Source organism: Varanus komodoensis, unplaced genomic scaffold (assembly GCF_004798865.1).
Source record: "Varanus komodoensis strain SLA01 unplaced genomic scaffold, ASM479886v1 scaffold2, whole genome shotgun sequence".
In the NCBI taxonomy this organism is placed as follows: domain Eukaryota; kingdom Metazoa; phylum Chordata; class Lepidosauria; order Squamata; family Varanidae; genus Varanus; species Varanus komodoensis.
Genome location: NW_025335568.1, coordinates 66246710 through 66267694, shown reverse-complemented (window position 1 = coordinate 66267694; position 20985 = coordinate 66246710). Strand labels below are relative to the sequence as shown.

Sequence of the window (20985 nt, the reverse complement as noted above, 5' to 3'; positions counted from 1 at the left end):
CAATCTGTGAGTCTCTGATTCAAAGATCTCCAACTCCAATCAGATTGGAACATAGCCTCCAACCCAAATGACCAGCTACAGCCTCATTGTCTGACAGTGAGTTCTGTAACTTGCTGGTTTAATCTCCAAAATCAACACTGCACCATCAAGAACTGCCTGAACCAATCCCACATACATCATGTCTGTTTTATGGTCCGTCATCCTCTCATCCTTCTACAGTGTCTACACACTGGTCCATTTCAGGCACTGAACCAACATCACAACCATTTGGGGGACAGCTGTATTAGTACCTCTTTCTGGGACACTATTTTCAGGGCTACCTCTGGGATCCTTCGACAGACTCATAGGTATGGTTGGCATCTAGCTACACCTCACAGTGCACCTCAATATTGGTCACCTCCAAGACCTCTTTCTTAGCCTGAGCAGGAACCAAGCACGCCCCAACCCTGTGAGCCTCAGGAAGACACTTGAAGGCTGCTTTCTCTGTCTTCTGGGTCCGCTTGTTCCTGGGGAGGAAAGCTATGGCAAATCTAGACATACTACTAAAAAGCAGAGACATCACCTTGCCAACAAATAGTCAAGGCTATGGTTTTCCCAGTTGCAATGTATGGCTGTGAAAGCTGGACCATAAGGAAGGCTGAGCGCCAAAGGATTGAGGCCTTTGAATTGTGGTGCTGGAGGAGACTTCTGCGAGTCCCTTGGATGGCAAGGCGATCAAACCGGTCAGTCCTAGAGGAGATCAACCCTGACTGCTCTTTAGAAGGCCAGATCCTGAGGATGAAGCTCAAATACTTTGGCCACCTAATGAGAAGGAAGGACTCACTGGAGAAGAGCCTGATGCTGGGAACAATAGATGGCAAAAGAAGAAGGGGACGACAGAGGATGAGGTGGCTGGATGGAGTCACTGAAGCAGTTGGTGTGAGCTTAAGTGGACTCCAGGGGATGGTGGAGGACAGGAAGGCCTGGAGGAATGTTGTCCAAGGGATATCACGATGGGTCAGACACAACTTTGCGACTAACAACAACATGGCCAGATTGAAGGTTACCTACATCAACAGGATGGTGCTCAAACCTAGTCACCTAAGAAATACCCTGAAGCGAATAAGGGGCAGTGCTGATGGCCAGCATGAAGCAGTCCCTTGGGTAATTCCATCTGCCTGTTTGGGGACCTTCTAAGCCGTTATACACCCACTTGGGAATCTGTCACATCTGACTGGTGGGTGCTTTCCATTGTATGTTACAGCTATAAAATCAAATGTGAGACCTTACCACCTCTCGAATTGGTCCGCATTACTCTTCCCTTTTCAACCCTAACAGAGGAAGTTGCTGGTTTACTAGCAAAAGGGTCAATCCATCTGGTAGACCAATCTGAGGCAAAGCACAGTTTCTATTTGCAGTATTTTACCATTCCTAAGAAAGATGGCGGCCAGCAATCAATATTAGATCTGTGAGGAGTAAACTGATTTATCCAGTCCATAATACCGCTACTGAAAAAACAGGATTGGTTTGCCTCTATTGATTTAAAGGATGCTTATTTCCACATAAGCATCTATCACAACTACAGTCATTTCCTGAGTTTCCAGATTGGCACCAAAGCCTATGAATGTAAAGTCCTACGGTTTGGTCTCTCCATGGCACCAAGAGTATTTACCAAATATATGGCTCCGGTGTGTGCTTTTTTACTATTACAAGGAATCCACCTTTGCCCATAGCTGGGCAATTGGCTTCTTGTAGCGGATACCAAAAAGAACATTATACAGGCCATTGAAACCACTTGCACTGTCCTTAATGGATTGGGACTATGCATTAACTTGGAAAAATCTATCCTCATCCCTGCACAGATTATCCTGTACATCAGAGCGGTTCTTCACCCAGTCTCGGCTCGAGGATACCTGCCCAGAGACCATATGGACAATCTCATAGCTGTACTTCGAATATCAGAACCAAACCGAAGGTGTCTGCTCAGAAGATTTAACAGCTCCTAGGGCACATGGCATCAACTGTTTCAATGGTCCAGTTAGCCGGATTGCCGATGTGGCCACTTCAGCTATGGTTCAACAAAACATGTTTGAGGCTTCAGCAAGGGGTGGCATAGAAATGTTATAATAATAATAATAAAATAATAATAATGTTGACCTGGATATAATTTGCTGAGGAAAACATTGGTTTTACCACTCCAAGTACGTATGAGTCTTGCTTGGTGGACATACAAGCTCAACCTCTCAGGAGGTTTACCATTCTGACTGAGGGAACCAATGGCCATGTTGACCACCAACGTATCCCTCATCAGTTGGGGTGCCCATTCCAACAATTACCAGATACAGGGTGTTTTGGACTGGCCAAGAGAAGAAGCTCCATATCAATCACCTGCAGCTCCTAGCAATCTATAAAGGTCTCCTGGCATACTAAAAACTCTTAATCAGTAGGCATGTACAAGTTGTCTCCGACAATACCGGTGCTATGTTCTACAGAAATAAATAAGGTGGAACAAAGTTGACATCTCTGACATGATTGACTCTCCGCATTTGGGAATGGTGCATCCAATATAGTATCACACTGGTCACTATTCACATGGCGAAAATGGACAATGTGACTCCAGATGCTTTGAGCCGGATGTAATACCAAACACAGAAGTGGGAGCTCAAGCCTTGGGTTTGTAAAGACATCTTCTCAACATGGGGCACTCCTTTGGTGGACCTATTTGTCACACAAATGAACACGGCTTGCAAAACCTAACCACTCCAGAGCCGGAATCAGACAGTTCTTGAAGGGAGGTGCCTTTCTTCTACATTTGACGGGAGCCTTGTTTTATGCCTCCCCACTGTTTCCTCTCATCATGGGGACTATAGCAAAGATGAGAACCGAACGGACACAGACCATCTTAATCATGTTCTGGTGGCCAAGGCAGCCTTTGTTCACATCTATTCTGAAGCTTTCCAACAGGACTTTCAAACATTTACCACTTATACCTGACCTGCTATCTCAGACTCAGGGAAAGATACTCCATCCCAATATCCAAACACTCTGACAGCCTGGTGGATATTGTAATGGTCTCGCCTACCATACCAACTCAACCTCCTGAACTCACCATTTCAACAGAACATTTACCTCGATCTGGTGCACCCATTTCCATTCCAATTGATTGCTTACCTTGGATCCATACCCCCGCCTCTGTTCCAAACCCCATCTCCATTCCAACTTCCACCTCCATTCCAGTGGATTCCCTACTTTGGAGCCATGTTTCCACTTCTTTTCTGACAGAACCAACCTGCCCACCTTAATCCTCAGCTTCTACACTCAAAAGGATTCAGCATGATACTGAATGACCAGAGCAGCAGATTTGAATCCTAGAATCCAGGATATTTTGACAGTGGCTCTACATCCCACAACCACATGGTCTTATGCAACAAAGTTGGCAAAATTCAGCAACTATGCAAGAATTCACTCATTTGATCCATCCCCTGCCACCATTCAGAGGATTCTCGAATTCCTACACTCCATCTATGAGGATTGAAGCCATAAAAATATATTTATCAGCAATCTCCATCTTCCATGAATCTGTGGAGGACACTCCATTTTTTCCATCCTCTTTCACAGCATTTTATAAAAGGTCTAAAGAACCTGCACCCTCCCATCTGACCCATCATTCTTGCCTGGAGTCTCTCCCTCATACTGTATGCATTAAGAAACCACCCTTTGATCCACTCGCAGCTATTGATTTAGGGCTTGTATTCTAGAAGGTTTCCTTCCTTGTGGCCAACACTTCAGCCCACCAAGCAAGTGAACTCTGTGCACTGCAAGTAGACCTACTTTATTTAATTTTCTGTAGAGAAGAAGTTGTTCTCTGTAGTGATCCTTTGTTCCTACCTAAAGTGTCTTCATCTTTTCACATCAATCAAGAAATTGTTCTTCCAGCCTTCTACCCGTATCTTTCTACAGACATTGAAAGAGCGTGCCATAACCTCAACATCCATTGTGCATTAACGTTCTGTTGGTACTGAACTGAGTTCTTCTGTCAGACAAAGCGGCTCTTTGTGAAGTACATTACTGTTCCAAGGGAGGTCTGGTTGGCCTCTAGCATTTGGCACACTGGATCGTCGAAACCATCAAATTAGCGTACCAACTGTCTGCCTTGGACTTGCCAGATAGACTGAAGGCTCACTCCACCAGCACTGTCTCAACATGGATGGCCCTCCATGCAAGACTTCCTCTAGATGCTCTCTGTAGAGCAGCAGTGTGAGCGTCACTGTCCACATTTGTTCAGTGCTATAGACTGGATTTCAGAGCAAGACAGGACTGCTCCTTTGGACGGGCTGAATTATCCTCCATTTCATATTAATGACTGAACATTGGGTCAAATTTTACTGTTTTAAATTAAGCAGTAATGAGTGGATGTTTATATAACAATGACTGAAAGGTGGGACATGAAATTCCTTATTCTTTGACTGTGCTGACTTATAAATTGGTGTGACGACACCTCTCACCACCATCTAAGTTATGCTTGCCAGTCACCCATATGTGTGACGCACAGAAAGGCTGGTTGCATCCCTGTAACTGTCATTCTTTGAGTGGTCAGCTGTGCGTTCACACAACCCACTCGCCGGCCCTATGTCAGTGCCAGTGGACCTATATAGACACATATCTATAATTATTTATTTATTGATATTATTTTATACATCTTCAATTATTTACCTCCATTTTGCATAACAATAGGTGGGGTAGGGACATTCCACTAGGGCAAATGTCGGTCCCAAGTGGGATTGAGAAAATGGCAGGAGCCCACCTATTTATATAGGGCTGGAGTGGGGGCAGGGCTCCTGCAGCAAGTTCTAGACAAGGCTAGAGAAATCTTTCCAAACGCACTGTGCAGGCACAGCACCCATATGTGTGGATTCACAGATGACCACTTGAAGAATGACACTTGCAGGTACGCAACCTGCCTTTATGCTTCCAAATGATTGCTTGCGTGATGGAACTTTCTCCTCTGCCTTGCACCTCCTGTGCTACCCCAAAACATGCTCCAGAGGGTCCCCCAGGGAAGTGACATACCTTTTTGTTTTTGTTCTTAATTCAGTTGTCTTAATTCTCACTTCCTGAATGTCTTGAACTGGAATGCAATTATTCTTTTGTTTTGGCACTTCTCTGAATTTTCATTGCTGTTTTCTGATTTTTTTAAAAATGTAAGTTAGGGGAGATTGCATACCAAACTGCATGTAAATTCTGGTGTAGACTTCTTTTTAAAAAACCCTGCAGACTGATTGAAAGCATTTCTGTTGGAAACAAACGCGAACTTTATACAAAGTGGAACTGACATTTGTGCATCTGACTACAACACAGAAAACACTAGAATGCATCCATTTGGCAATGTAAAGAGATGTTCCATAAAAAGTGATGGAACAAGGGACTGTGAAAAGGAATTTTCCATTCCTGTGGAAACAATATAGCAATTAGAGGCAATGTTAATTCAGGGTCATATCAGCTGAGTGTTAAATCTACCTTGCTGGAAATAATTAACATCTGTAAGTTCTATCAGTAGTGGTTTGTTTTCATAAGGAACACTTCTGCTTTTCTTTAGGCTTCCCACCCACTTAGCCCCCTTCCCCCCTCCCCATTGCTGTTTCTCAGGCTTGTGAGACTGTCTGGAACAGAAAAGGGTGAAGTGTATTAGGTCAGGTTCAGTGAAAACCATGTGCATTTGTGTCGCAAATGAAAGTGTTTTCCACTAAGGCAGAGCCATTTGAGATAGCTCAATAGACATAAAATAACCAGCAGGAATAAAGGAGTCTGACATAAATTTTGATTTATTTTATAAAGAATTGTATGGCACTTCTCAGCCCAAAAAAGACTTGCAAAGACTCACCTGTTACACCAGTTCACTGTCTACTAGTGTGTTGCTAGGCACAATTTAAAGTGCTGGTTATGAAATATGAAGTCCTGTGTGGCTTGGGGCCAGGCTATCTGAAGGAGTTTCTCCTTTTGGTCCCACCACCACTAGACACATGTTTGATGGAGAGGTAAGAGAGGGTCATCTCAGTGTCCACTTCAGCCCTGAATACCAATATCCTTGTCTTTCTGTTGGCAAGAAAACTTTTTTTCAAGCAGAATTTTTTCACATAACCTGGTCTAACCCTTGTTTAATGGTCTGGGTATCTTTTGCTATTTTGTGATTAATTGTGTTTTAATCTATTTGTTCGATACTATGTTTTAATGGGATTTTTAAGTTCTTGATTTTATTATTGACAGTTACCTTGAGATCTATTTTTGTAGAAAGGTGGGATATAAAGGGAAGCCTTACTCAAAACTGCTTTCCATTCTAAAACTATGTTCCTTCTGCTATAGTCTCCAAGTAGACGTTTTTATAAGACTGTCATATGTTTAATACATAATTATTCATTTCAGGATTTGGTGAATGAAAAACTGAAGACACAGCAAATGAATAATGATTTAGAAAAGCTCACACATGAACTTGAAAAGATAGGATTGAATAAGGAGCGCCTCTTGCATGATGAGCAGAGTAGTGATGACAGGTATAAGCCTACAAGGCCTCTTGAGAATAAATTGAGGGTATGTGGTTGAATGCATTTTGGACAGCTGGTGCAACACATACTTTTTCTGCACTCCAGGTTATCTATCCCTTACTAAAAGAATGACCTTCCTTCCTTGTGCAATGTTTTTCAGTGCTTATGAGAGACAAGCTTGCTAAAACTAGAGTTGTTAAAGTACAGGATTTATCATTTTCTGCCATAATAGATTCCTGAGCCTAACAGCAGAAAAAGAGATTGTTTCTTATCCTGTATCAGACAGAGAAACATTACTAGTCTCTCTCTAAGTGCTTTTTGCTCTTTAGCTTACTGCATCTGCCTGTATAAAACTGTCAGCACACAAACATGTTTTTTTGTTTACTTGGTGGTGTGTTTCATCCAGCTCTTTGTAAAATCCAGGAAAAGACATGTTAAGAAAAAAAGCTTCTGATCAGCCCTCTTGTCAGGGTACCACTCATTTGAAGAATGGCTTGTGGTGTAGTCTGTTATTAGCAGTGATTGGCATAATGGTGGTGGCAGATTCAGAACCTTCCATCTCAAGAGGTAGCCAGCTTCATGATTTTATGTATGTAGTCTCATTTTCAGTTGGGGGCAGTGCAAGCTTCTCAAAGTGATTATTAGGGCTATTACTTTGAAATTGCCTTGTTTTCTCTCCCCACCCCCAACCTTGAGGTTTACTTCCTGCTCAGATTTTCATTGTTAGCTCTGGCAAACTGCTTAAATAGTCTAGTTATTTGGTACCTTAAGAAAGTTGAGATGGTGCTACTGTAGGTTGAAATGAAACAATGGGGTTAGATAACTGATAGGATTAGAGAGCTATATGTTGAGAAGGGAGGCAGATAGTGTTGATGACAGGGTTGAATTAGCAAGGAGGTTTTTTTAGGTTTCCATAGAAGGACTAGTATGAGAAAGGAATGGTTTTAGGAGCCTACATTTTTTCAGAATGCAATCATATTGTTTAAAAAAAAAAAGCTTCCTAATGCTTCAGTGGGGTTCCGATGGAATAAGAAGATAGAGGGATTTGCTTGACTGCTTTTCTTAAATGTAACCAATCCTGTACCTATGGCATATAAATATTTATTATTAAGCTTAAGTACTTATATACAATATTAGATAATGGCTATGTTCATGCCTAACAAAGCAGAAGCTGACTTAATCCTGGTTTAATTTTGTGTGAACATTCATTTCTACTTTATGTAAAGAGCTAAAACAGATCAGGAATTAAAGTTTCGTGTGGCACCCAAATTCAAATTTGCTTTAGTTTGCTGCTTCTAAAAAAGCCAGGCTTATTAAGGCAGCACCAAACTACTGGTATAATCTGGGCTGGCAGCCTGGCTTGTTTGAGAGCAGCAAGCTTTTCATTTCTGGTTTGCTTATTCACTCTTGTGAAAGAAGGAAACAAGTGGGAGCAAATGAGCTACATGCACCAGCATATTGCTTATTGTAATTAACTAAGTTAAACTGCAATTCCAGATTTCACTGTATGAACATTCTCAGTTTTTAAGAAGACTTTGAGCGCAGTGAAATGTCCTCTGTGCTTGAGGCTTTTTTGTAGCTACAACGTGGAGTGAGGCAAGGTGGTAGAGATCTTCTCCACCCTACTCCTCACTCTATCTATTTCATCTAGATGTCATTTTTGGCCATCTAGATGATATTGCACAAGGAAGGAGGAAGCAGAGTCACTTTCTGGAATGGTTTAAGCCATGGGTCCTCAAACTAAGGCCCGGGGGCCAGATCTGGCCCACCATGCCCATTTATCCGGTCCGCCATGCCCAAATTTCCGGCCTGCCATGCCCATTTGGACCCACCACGCGCGTGCACGCGCCCACACACCACTGCCCACTTCACCCCGCGTGTGCTTTTTTTGCTCGGAGAAAACGAGCGGTTTGCTCGCTCGGAGAAAACGATTTCCAAGCGAGGAAGCCGCTGGCTCGTGTGCCCACTTCGCGGCGCGTGCCTGCCCACGCCTCACCTCGCCTTGCCTCGTTGCACACCTTGCCCCCACCTCAGTGCCCGCATGCGCCACCCCCACGCCAGCCCGCGTGCGCTGCCGGCACCGCCACCTTTCCGGCCCGTGCCCAGGACCGGCAGCTTTCAACTGGCCCCCTGGTGGAAAAGTTTGAGGACCCACGGTTTAAGCCATCAACCCCAGCCTCTTCGCCTCCTTGCTACAACCCTTGTCTTCTTCTCTGAGACCAATTTTCACCCCTTGAGAGGCAGGTGGCACATTTTCTTTGGGCAAGCTGTGAAGGAGGCAAAAGTTCCTCATTTAGCATCCCATCGCTGAGTGTGCAAGGCCTTGGAGCTGGGCCTCAAAATAAATCCTATGACTACCCACACCCCCCAGAGTATGTTGAACAACCATAGGATTGTGACCTTAGTGATCCATATAATATGCATCTTACTAAGAAGAGATAAGTATATGCTTGTGCAGTTCTATGTATGTCTTCTTTCTCCTTTGTGACATAATCCATGATTGCAATTTTTCTATTTGTTTACTTCTCTACCACTTGATTAGACTGATTTTCACAAAGTAGTAGAAATCTTGAGAAAATGACTTGGATAATTCCTTTTCTTTAGACTGTGATCTCCATAATTTGATTTTAAAAATTAGGTTAAAAGGGTACTTAAAAATATTCTTTGTACAATGTCAGGCTACTTTCTTTTTCGTATTTCACTTTACTTTGACATTATTATGACAGGAGAATGTGGGAGGACAAGTTGCCTTCTGACTCTGATGGCTTGATTCTTAGAATAGGTGTTGTTGTTATAACTCTATCCTCTAAATTTTGTTATGGCTGGGTCATAACTGTCTATTTTTCCACAAGTTTGTATCTGCACGGATGCACATTCGATCTGTGTGATGACCTTCTGTCATCCTCCCTAATGATTCATCTGAGTGCCATCTAGAGCATAGAGAAGAGTAGTATGTAGCATTTCCATTAATGTGATCCAAACATGTCATGCTTCCTTGGCACTATGCTATGCCTCTTTGAATATGTACAAAAAATTCCCACAGTCAGACATTCAGAAGGCCTATGGAAAAATTAGGTACAGATATTAACAGTTTGAAAAACTGAGCTTCTGTAGAATCATCCTTCACTATGTCTCAGAAAATAAACTGGAAATGGGTATGTTTGTTGCACCAAATAAAGAAAGTACCAGTTCTGAAATAGCAACTGTGTTAGATGTTGGGTTCACACATTGCAACCATATACATGAAATGCTCACATATCTGCATGATAGTTTATTCCTTTTCTTTTCAATTGCTATGTTTTGAACAAGCAAGAGATGGTAAGTGCAGGGTTGCTCTCTACAGGTTCTTTTTTTAATAAAGGATTGTAATCAAGCCATTTTGGAATGCAGCCAAAATATTAAGATTGCTCACTAGCAAGTCATTGTGTTTACATCCTGGATTGTGTATGTGCTAGTAAAATTATATTCATTTCCAGTTCTGTCAAGGAGCACAGACAAGAGCAGCAGTGACATATTATAGTTTTGTCCCCAGCTGTCACAGATAATATAAATTTCTTCAAATACATAAATTTGATGGAAAGGAGTCCAATAATATAAATGTTGGGAGTTCGATAATATAAATGTATTAGTTAAAAAGATGAGGGCTCCAGTAATTTGAACATGTTCCTACCAAGAAGGGCACTTTACTTCTTTCCAGATGAATTTAATAGATTAGGTTTTGCACCAAACATCAGGAAATGAAAATAACAGAGTATGGAATGAATTGTGTCACGCAATGAGAGTGATCAAAAAGTCACCATCTTTCAAATGTTACTAAGGTGTAAGGTAATCTGTGTATTACCTATTTGCTATTAGTCTTGTTTTGTCTTGATAATGAAAACTCTGCAATTATTTCATTATATAGCAAGTACAAACTGTTGGAGTCAAGGTTAGAGTCCACACTCAAGAAATCACTTGAAATAAAAGAAGAAAAAATAGCTGCTTTGGAAGCTCGATTAGAAGAATCAACAAATTTAAACCAACAGCTGCGCCAGGAGCTTAAAACAGTAAGGGAAAGCATGTTACTGTCTGTATCTTGGGTCATAAAATCTAAATGCAGTTCCTAGTTGGTGTTGTTACCAATTGATGTAAGCAAGGTACTCAGCATTGAAGATTCAAAATATGTTTACTGCTGCACAAAAGTTAAGTAAATGAGCTGGCACTTGTGGGTTGCACAAGTTTTCACCACTTTTCCTATGACTTGCCTAAATAAGCCATGGTGTAACCCCCTGCCTCCAGAAGTAACATATTGCAAGTCCTACCTCTTCTTCTGCCACATAATCTCAGATCAAATATACAGAAGCATCAAGCATGGTTGGGTTAGAAAAATACCCCAAACAGTGAATATCCCCAAGAGCACCATTAAAATCCATTATTACAAAAAAGAAAGAATGGCTAAGGAAGGCATTAGTCAGAGAAGCAGCCGGGCAGATCAAGATAACTCTGTAGTCACTGGAAAGATTGCAGCTGAGATGGGGGAAACTGTCTTTGGGAAGCCCAGATGCTTCACAAAGCTGAATTTTATGGAAGAGTGACGAAAGCAAGCAAGCAAGCAAGCTGTTGAGGAAACAAACCAAATTAAAGCCTAATTGAAGTTTGCAAAAAGTCATGTGGGAGGGAAAGTCATGTGAGAGGCATGAGTCTCTGGTCTGATAAATCCAACATTGAACTTTTGGGGCCTTGCTGCAAAATGCTGTGTGTGGCATAAAGCTAACAGTGCTCACTGCCCTGAGGCATTGTGCCTGCAGTAACACGTGGTGGTGGCGGCATGTCATGGGAATGCTCTGAAACTAATCAGGATGTGGGGAGGGGGCGGGTGAATGAAGCCAGAATCAGGGCAGTTCTAGAGGAAAACTGGCAAGGGGCCTGAGACTGGGGCAGAGGCTCACCTTCCAGCAGGAGAATGAACCTAAGCACACTGCCTAAGTAACACTGCAGTGATTTAGGAGCAAAAACCTGAATGTCTTAGAATGAATGGCCTGGTCAAACCCAGGGCTTGATTGAGAAACTCATGTTGGAGTTTACCAGCAGCCTCCAACCAGCCTGACAAAGCTGGAGCAGTATTGACAGGAGGAATGAGCTAATGTGGCAGGATCTAGTTGTGCACATCTGATAGAGGCTGACCAAGAAGACTGGCAGCTGTAATTGCTGCCAAAGGTGGTGCTTCTAAGACTTCACTCAGCAGTGAATACTGAGACAGCCAACAAGTGCCGGATCGTTATTGTTTACGTAATGTTTTTGCTACCATAAAAATAATTTGCACTTTACAAAGCTTATTATATTTATATCCTGCTTTTTTCCTGAAAGGAATTATGCAATTCTCCTCTCAGTCTTCTCACAACAGACCTGTGAGGTAGGTTGGGCTGAGAGTTTGTGACCAGCAAAAGTCACCCAGTTAGTTCTATGGCTAAGTGGGGGGCTAGAACTCAGATATCCTGAGCCCCAGCCCAGCTCTATAACCACAGGCTCCCCAGTGTTGAGTATTTCTATTCCAGGTTGTAATACAACAAAATTAGGAAAAATCAAAGCAGGTGGGTGAATGCTTCTACAAGGCACTGTATGAGTTTTGTTGGCTTTGAAAATCAAAATATTTGAAAAATAATTTTGTTCATAGTAAAGAAAGAAGGTTAAAATTATTACTAAAATTATTATGAAATATTAATGATGCAGTTTCATGTGAGTCTCCAAAGAATATTGGTTTAAAAGTAATTGATTTCCATTTTCCTTAGAAAAAAACATGCTATCATTCTGGTTTAGCAGAGCTTATACTGTTTTGCAAGCTATTCAGCTCCTGTGGCCCTTGCTTTATATGAATTCAGCATCACGTAAAGCAGACCATGCAGCAATTACATTTAGGTTGTTAACTCACCATTACAGTTGTAGCTGTCCATAGTGAAGAGAAAATAATGCAGAAGTATTTACGTCTATATTCACACACAGATAGTGTTGAATCTGCTGAACCACCATGCAAATAAGCTACCAGCAGATAATCAGGCATGCTGTGGTTTGTTCCCCAGCCCTTCTGCTTTGGTCTTCCTGCCAGCTCCAGTGTATATTTCTGGCACTTTTGCAGTGGTACTCCTAATTTCCTTTGCTCCTGTATCAGTTCCCTTTTTGCAAATGACCTGCTGGGTCTCTCTCTTCCAAGGCAAACATCTGCCACACCAGCATCAGATTGCCAAATAGAATCAATTTTCCAAGCAACCATGAACACAGGAATGTGCTCACCCGTTCTTTGGTAATTACTATTATTTGAGGGGGAATTGCCATTGCATAAGTGCATCCTTGGATTCTCCTTTCTAGTATTAACCCCAGCACACTGATATTCATCCTTTGTTAATGACCTTTGTCCACTTTTGGGGCTTGCTTTGCTAGTGAACTTTTTAAAAAGATATTATTATTAGAGCCTGTTTCTCATTACAAAGAAAGAAAAAACTCACCCACAGAGTACCTTGCCTTCTCAAATTGCTTTACTCTCTCTTCCCACCACTCCCCCGCATCAGGATCTCAAAAAGAAAACTTCTGTGGCCCATATGAACGCAAAATAGCTTTGCCAGCTTTTTCTGTTTTACAAATTTTCAGGGATTTTTTGCTGTTGCGAAAAAGCACAAGTCTGCCTCTCCAGTATTAGCCAAGCAAGTAAACCTCTCTTCTGCTTTGGCACTGCCATTGCTAGCTAGCCAATACCCTTTTTTAAAGGATGCTTGGTGTTATGCTAAAGTAAGCTTTCATTTAGCCTGAAGTGCCTGATCCTGCCTAATCGTGGAAGCTAAGCAGGGTCAGGCCTGGGCAGAAGTGGGATGGGTGACTTGAGTGTATGATTCTATGAATATTGCTGTCAACTGCCTAGAGAGCTTTGGCTATGGGCAGTATAAAAATGTAATAATAATAATAATAAAATAATAAAAATAAGCTTACCTGCTTCCAAGGTGAGAACACCCACTCTTAATGCACCTTCTCTCCTCCAGCTGCTTTCCGCTACCTCACCCTTTTCTGCTTGTCACTTCCCTCCATTGCGAGCTGTCACATCTTGATATAGGCTACAGAGCAGTGAAGAGGATCACTAAACATACACAACTGTCATGGCATAGCAGTATCTAAGAGAGAGGAAATTGTATACATCTGAAGCAGAGCAGTGAACAGAGAAGGGAAATTGCACAAATGTAAAAGCGGTTGTCATTTGTTCCTGTGCACTTGAGCATGACTGACTTTTTCAGTTCTGAGTGCTTTTGAGACACACTGTGGTATCCTTCATGATTTCTAGGGGGATGGGGTAGAAGATGCTGAGAAGGGATGAGGGAGGATGTTGGCAGCATATATTGGATTTTTGCTGCTCTGGCCAAGTGACTTTCTAGCCATTTCAATAAAATCACCCTGCAAGTGAATTCACAAATCACAGCAAGCTCTTATGGGTATCAACAACCTTCAAACAAGCAAGCGTTTTCTCAAGGTGGCTTGCTTGTGGAAAAAAAATAAGAAATCATACCAGGTTCATACGATACGACATCCCACTCATGGTGGATTGTTCTGTCGTGAAAACCCAAGTCACACTCTCTGGACAAAAGAGGACTGTAGAGATGTCATTGAGTACAATGGTGGTCAGCAAGGTATTTGTTCTCCAAGATGTAATGATGCCATGCGATTAGACCTCTTCTTCCAATAGTTCCCTTGGTTATGTTTCGCATAGATATCAAGCTGAATTTTAACCAGAAAACAAACAGGCTAAAAACATCAAATGTCCTAAATATTGTGACACCAGCAAATGGTAATGGCATTAATTTTTGCATCATACTATTCTCATTATTTTCCTTAGTTTGAGTATTGGTTGTTAAAATTCAGGAAGAAACTAAACTAGTGTAAAATGTGTACTAAAAACCTTCCGGGGTGTAAGACTATTCTTCATGGCTGGTTGACAGCACAGTCCTATGTGTCTAGCAGAATTAAATGCCATTGAGTTCAATGGGGATTAATCCTAGGTAAGTATTGAATTGAGTCATGAAGTATGTCAATATTAAATCTTTATGATAAATAATGAATTAACAGTGCAATTCTATTCATACTTCTTCTGAAGTAAATCCTATTATATTCAGTGGAGCTTACTCCCTATTTTATGTTCAGGACTACAAGGCTAAAATTAGCTAGAATTGTGTTTTACATATCTGAAATTGAATTAATTGATCATTAGGTGAAAAAGAATTATGAAGCCCTTAAGCAAAGACAAGAGGAGGAGAAAATGCTACAGAATTGTTCTTCAAGAAGTGGTGAAGAAACTCAGCCTGTCAATAAATGGGAGAGAGAGAGTCAGGAAACTACAAAAGAACTTCTGAAGGTTAAAGATAGATTAATTGAAGTTGAGAGAAACGTGAGTAATACTTGAGAATAATTGAACAGCTTTTACTCAAATTGTCAAGCTGCACTATATATATTCAGTTACATTCTGGTGCATCAAATATTATGCATAATATATTTTTAGTATTTAATGAATCTGTAATCCTGATGGGCTGAGAATATAATATTTCTAAAAATACCTATTTTCTTTGGAAAGTATATTGCCAGTTTATCTGGAAATTAGTTCTACTAAAAAGAACTTGCCATTGTAATTACATTATGTATATTACCTTTGGTATTCTTGTAATCAGGGAATACTGTATGAGAGGTTGGCTGCTTTTAGGCTTTGGAGCAGTAATAAAGAGCTGTTACACGACATATGAATAACTGGTGCGAGAAATCTTGCAAAATTCATTTTGGGAGTTGCCATTTGTTTTGCATTCTGGACCATAATTTTTGCATCTTGCAGACTTTCTTTTCACATGTGCTTCTGAAAGTTGTGGCAACCAGGAGTTTCCAATGGTGGCATACTGCCAGTAAGAGGGAACTGCTGCCAGAACACATTCCTTTCTGCACAAACCCCAAGTCTTTTCCAGAGAGTTGGGAGGCTCATTGGAGCAAATGTGTGGGGCATGGGGGTTGCTTGAAGGAGATGGGGAGGATGGGGAAGTCCCATCATGAAAGTTATATGTCCATCCTGTAAGAGATGGATCCAATCCGTGATGCCAATTCATAAAAGAAGTTTCTGGATGCTTCATGCATATGAATTGCATTTCCATCACTGTGAGCACAGCTGGTCTCCATATCTGGCTAAATTTGTTGCAGAAGAGGTTTGCGTGTATAAAACACATTTTATAACTCTGTGCAAGGGGGAGATATTTTTTGGTGTGCCTTCCTCAAATAGGCTATTCTGTAAGCTGCTGTCATTCATAGTGTTCATTTTCTGTTCTTTTTAGATAATATACTGCAAAATCTAATAGGATCTGTGTAGCTACCTTAATGCTTTTAGCTTTAATGTTGTCTGGTTTTTAAATAAGTTTCTGATAGAGAAATTTCAAAAATGTGTTGGGATCAAGTATAAAGCCCTAAAAGTCGGTCTTAAACTTTTTATTTATCCATTAGGTTCTGGAGACTACCCAGTCATAGCCCAATTTAACCTACCTACCATCCTCCCTTAGTGTTTTTCCCTGCTCCTTAACAAAAAAACTCCTTCTGAAACTTGCTTGCATACAGTTAGTAAATTCAAGATAGTCCTTGCCAAGTGCTCTTTCAGCAGGGCTGGTAGAATGTTCCTGTTCCTTTCTCATACATTTCTGCTGCAGCTGGATGGAATGACTCCTGCTGGGACAGTTCAGGAAGGACCCTGAAGAAAGTGCATAGCTTAAAAAGTTGTTGTCGTTCAGTCACAAAGCCATGCCGGATTTCTCACAACCCCATAGACCACAGCACACCAGGCCCTCCTGTCCTCCACTCTTTCCCGAAGTCCACCCAATTTAATGTTCATTGCATAGTGACACTAAGCATCAGGGGCTTTTCCAACGAGTCCTTCCTTCTCGTTATGTGGCCAAAGTATTTGAGCTTCAGCATCAGCATGTGCCCTTCTAAAGAGCAGTCAGGGTTGATTTCCTTTAGGATTGACTGATTTGACCTCTTTGCAGTTCAAGGGACTCTCCGTAGTCTTCACCACAATTCAAAAGCGTCAGTTCTTTGGCAGTCAGCCTTAAAATGTTATCTTGGCTTTAATCTTTTGCCAGTCACAAACATTCAGTCCATTCACACATCACACTAACTTACCTTGGCTATAATTCAATATACCTGTCCACCTCTCTGCCAAAATATTTTTTAAAAATCTTTTTATCTTTTCCAATTTTCACTTGAACAGTTGAGTTTTATATTTGACAGCTGTAAAATAGGGTGGCTCACGCCTTTGCATGTCCTCGGTACGCAACTAACAAGTGCAGATGTGAGGGCATTCCTGGAAACATGAGCCCCCAAAGCCCCCTGAAGATCTTGCTGTGAAGAGGTGAATAACACACTATCTGCTTTTCATGAACTAAGATCACTTGTGCCTTTGAAGGCTGTCAGATGCAACTAAAAAAAGAAATAAACTTACTTATGCTTATTCATTCCTTCTGTGAGGCAGTACTCAGGATAGGTACCTGCTGGACTTCACCAGCAGGCTCTCTGCAAATTGCCACCCAAGGCTTCCCATTCCCACATCTGTGCAAGTGCAGGCAAAAAATAAATTTTCACAAATACTTGCAAAAAATCAATGGGAAAGTAAAAGAAATGCTTAGCAATCATGGGCATCTCCTCCAAGGTGGCTCTGGAGCACTTTGAAAGGACTGGCTTTATCTGTCAAAATGAGGATGGCTTTAGCAATCTGAAATCACTGACCAGAGGATAAAGCGTCAGTGAGCCCAGAACAGTTTTGTGACTCCAGCCGGGATAGGGTAGGAGCCTGTGCCATCTGCTCTCAGGTGCTGTTTGAGCATTTTGGGAGCAACTGGTACTGGCAGTTGCCCAGAAGTTACTTGGCAAGAGCAACAACGTTTTTGTAATTGTTTTTTTGCCAGTTTCCCGTACTTACAACAAGGACAGTTGCCCAGGTTCAGAGAACACAGCAGCCATTGTGGGTGCAACAGCCAATGGGTTTTCAACTAGCTTGTTGTCCACAAGGAAATTGGTCTGGGTTCACATGACATGACATGACAGCTTAGCATGATAGTGAGCGTCATTAGAACAAGTTTTCCTTTCTGCTTGGAGCACTCTGCTGCTCCAGTGTGGGGCTAAAGCTCAATACAAATTAAGCCTTCATGGTCAGTCCGTAACGTGTGTAGTATAGATGATTAAGTGATACAAGCCTTCATACCTTTTCTTTGTGAGTTACTCTCAATTTTGGCATCCTCCCCCAAATACTGCCATCAAAACAAATAGTTTAACTTAGGACTTATGCAGGTAGTCTTGTCTTGTGTTATTTTATTTAAATGTAAGATTTGGGTTTTGCAGACTTTGAAATGTGTTTAGCATACAGTAGAACCCTGACTATAATCAATGTGTTGATGATTTAAATGCTGCAGATAATATATATGTGTATGTATTTATTATATATTTTTGTTTATTTGTAAAGAATGCAACTCTGCAGGCAGAGAAGCAAGCCCTGAAAACCCAACTAAAGCAACTTGAGACACAGAACAATAACTTGCAAGCTCAGATTTTGGCACTTCAGAGACAGACTGTTTCCTTACAGGAGCAAAATACAACCCTACAAACTCAGAATGCCAAGCTTCAGGTTCTCTTTTCATGAACATATATTTATCTCTCAATCCGTAGCATACAATTTGCAAGTGAAAGCCTTGCTGTTAACCACATAGGTGTGGCAGTTTTATTTGTTTGATTCTCATTCTCATTCATTCTCTCTCTCTCTCTGTGTGATGATGATGATGAAGTAGCTTCCAGGTGAACAAAGTACCATTATCTCCAGCCTCTTGTGAACCTGCCTATCCCCAGATTGCCATTACTTCCAAGAATAAGGAAATCATGCCTTTTAGTACTTTCCACTCACTTTGAATTTATTGTCCACCTTATTTTTTCAATTTCTTGGAAATAACATGCCCATGCTGTTCCTGTGTTTCCCTATTATGTAGTGTAAACAGGAGCGTTCATATTATTCTACACCCTATCGGCTCTCTTCAGGCCAGAGAAATGCCAGCTAATTTCTATCCTCAATTAGTTCTTGGTAGGAATAAAATGTTAATACTCTCTGTTTCTGTTATCTTTAGGAGGCTTTAAAAGCAACCAGAAACCATATAGGTACTCTGTCACTGAAGCCCCATTGTGGGATTCATTGAGGATGAAAAGGGAATCTACATTTAGAAATTATGTGAAGTCTTGACAATGTTTGAGAAAGAAAATTATTCTTTGTGTTTAACTTCAGTGGGTCTGATCTAATCCTCACTTTATTCCTGGGAAGTATCCAGGTAGATGGCATAAGAAGATGCTTTCTACCAGATCAGACTGTTAGTCCATCTACCATAGCACTGAGTACCCTGATGAAAAATTGCTTTTCTGAGTCTCTGACAGAGATCTTTTGCATTGGCTGCCACCTCATCCTTTTGCTGGGGACTGAGCTTGAAACGTCCTGTGTGGAAAATATGTGTTCTGAGTGCGAACTGGGAATACACTTGTATTGATCCTAATTTTTAAGGAGGCAGAAGACACTGTTCTGCTTGAGACACAGAGGAGTGGATGTTATGTTGGGAAGAAGTCTTCCCCAGTCTTCTGATGTTTTGGATTGCAATTTTCATAATCTCTGACAGTTAGCTTTGTTGACTGGGACTGAAACATATGAAGGGTGCACAGTTAAGAAAAGCTTCTCTATGTGAACCAATGGTCTAATCTGTATAAGGCTTAATTGGATTGTGTAGATAAAAATGACTTTGGATTATGGATAACAATGTCATTGTTGATCATTTTAGGTGGAAAACTCTGCTATCAATTCACAAAGTACATCTCTTATGAATCAGAATGCACAGCTGCTGATTCAGCAGTCTGCCTTAGAAAATGAAAATGAATCCATAATCAAGGAACGGGAAGATCTGAGAACATTATATGATTCGCTAATTAAAGATCATGAAAAACTGGAGCAGCTTCATGAACGACAAGCTGCTGAATACGAATCTCTGATTTCCAAGCACGGAAACCTTAAGTCTGCGCACAAGAATCTTGAGGTGGAACATAAGGACCTGGAAGACAGGTGATTACAGTGTGTTCAGTCTGATGTCTAAATTTGAAAATGCATCAAATACAATTAGTTTATATGGAATTCTGAAAGTAAAACCATTTTAACATGCTATCTTTTACATCATTTAAATTTTATCCTCAGTGGAAGAAAAATCTGTATTCTTAAATCATGTTTAATAAATGTCTAATCTTTTCTGTAATATCTTCACAGATACAATCAATTGCTCAAACAAAAAGTGCAATTAGAAGAATTGGAAAAAATTGTCAAAACAGAACAAGAAAAGATGTTGCAGCAAAACAAAAAGCATGAAACTGTAGCAGCAGAATACAAAAAGCTTTGTGAGGACAATGATAGGTAAGAAAGCAAAACAGACAAATGATTCTGTGAATGTAAATGTATTATTAAATCTTATTTATTTATTTATTCACATATTTATAGGCCATATATAACTGCCGAGGCCTTCCTAGGCAGCTAAATCTTCTAGTTATAGTATGCATTGTGAAGGTTGAGACTGACCTGATTGCAGTTGATATAATTGGGATGCCCAACTAAGCTAATAATAACAGATTTATGATCACAAAATGTGTAATACCAAAGTGGGAGCAGTAGCCTCAACTGAGGAGCAGGTGATCCAGATGGATCTGGACAGGCTGTAGAAGTGAACCCGGGGGGGGGGGGTGGAGCAACAGGGTGGCATTCACTGTGGATAAGTGCAAGGTCTTGCACTTGGGACACAGGCATAGGTGTCACAGGTAGACGATGGGGGACAATTGACTGGAGAGCAGCAGTTGTGAAGGGGATCTCAGGGTACTTGTCGACAGCAGGTTGAACATGAGCCAGCAATGTGACGTGCACTTAAAAAAGCAAACACCACCCTTGGATGTATAGCCAGAAGTGTGGCTTCCAGATCTGTGGATGTGTTGATACCACTCTACATGACTCTGGTGCGCCCACAACTGGAGTACTGTGTCCAGTTCTGGGCTTCATATTATAGGAGAGACATAGCTAGGTTAGAATCAGTTTGGTGCAGGGTCACAAGAATGGTAGCTGGGTGAGAGGGATGACATATGAGGACAGATTGAGGGAATTGGGTCTTTTCAGCCTGGAGGAGACTCCAAGAGAAGTCTCCTTTTAGCCACTTATGGGTATGTGAGGAGATGTCAAGTGGAGGAGGGTTATGACCTGTTCTTCCATTCAGTGGAGAGCAGGATGTGTTCCAAGGGGGCAAAGCTCAAGGAACCAGGCTTCAGGCTGGATGTCAGGAAGTACTTCCTGAGTGTTAAGACTCCTAGGATATGGAATGAGCTTTCAAGGGAGGTGATTGAGACCCCATCAGTGAGGATGTTCAAGGAAAGA

General features: G+C 41.3%; 1 protein-coding gene across 9 annotated transcripts in view; it reads left to right on the top strand.

Moving 5' to 3' along the window:
• CCDC88A (coiled-coil domain containing 88A) overlaps positions 1–20985 on the top strand; it is a 110063-nt gene that overhangs the window by 52829 nt on the left and 36249 nt on the right. For all 9 annotated transcript variants that reach the window (XM_044429638.1, XM_044429637.1, XM_044429636.1 and 6 more), the window contains exons 16-21: positions 6400–6527; positions 10423–10564; positions 14743–14919; positions 18016–18177; positions 19364–19641; positions 19840–19983. In XM_044429638.1, the coding sequence (XP_044285573.1) occupies positions 6400–6527; positions 10423–10564; positions 14743–14919; positions 18016–18177; positions 19364–19641; positions 19840–19983 (1031 nt within the window). The remainder of the gene's footprint in view (positions 1–6399; positions 6528–10422; positions 10565–14742; positions 14920–18015; positions 18178–19363; positions 19642–19839; positions 19984–20985) is intronic.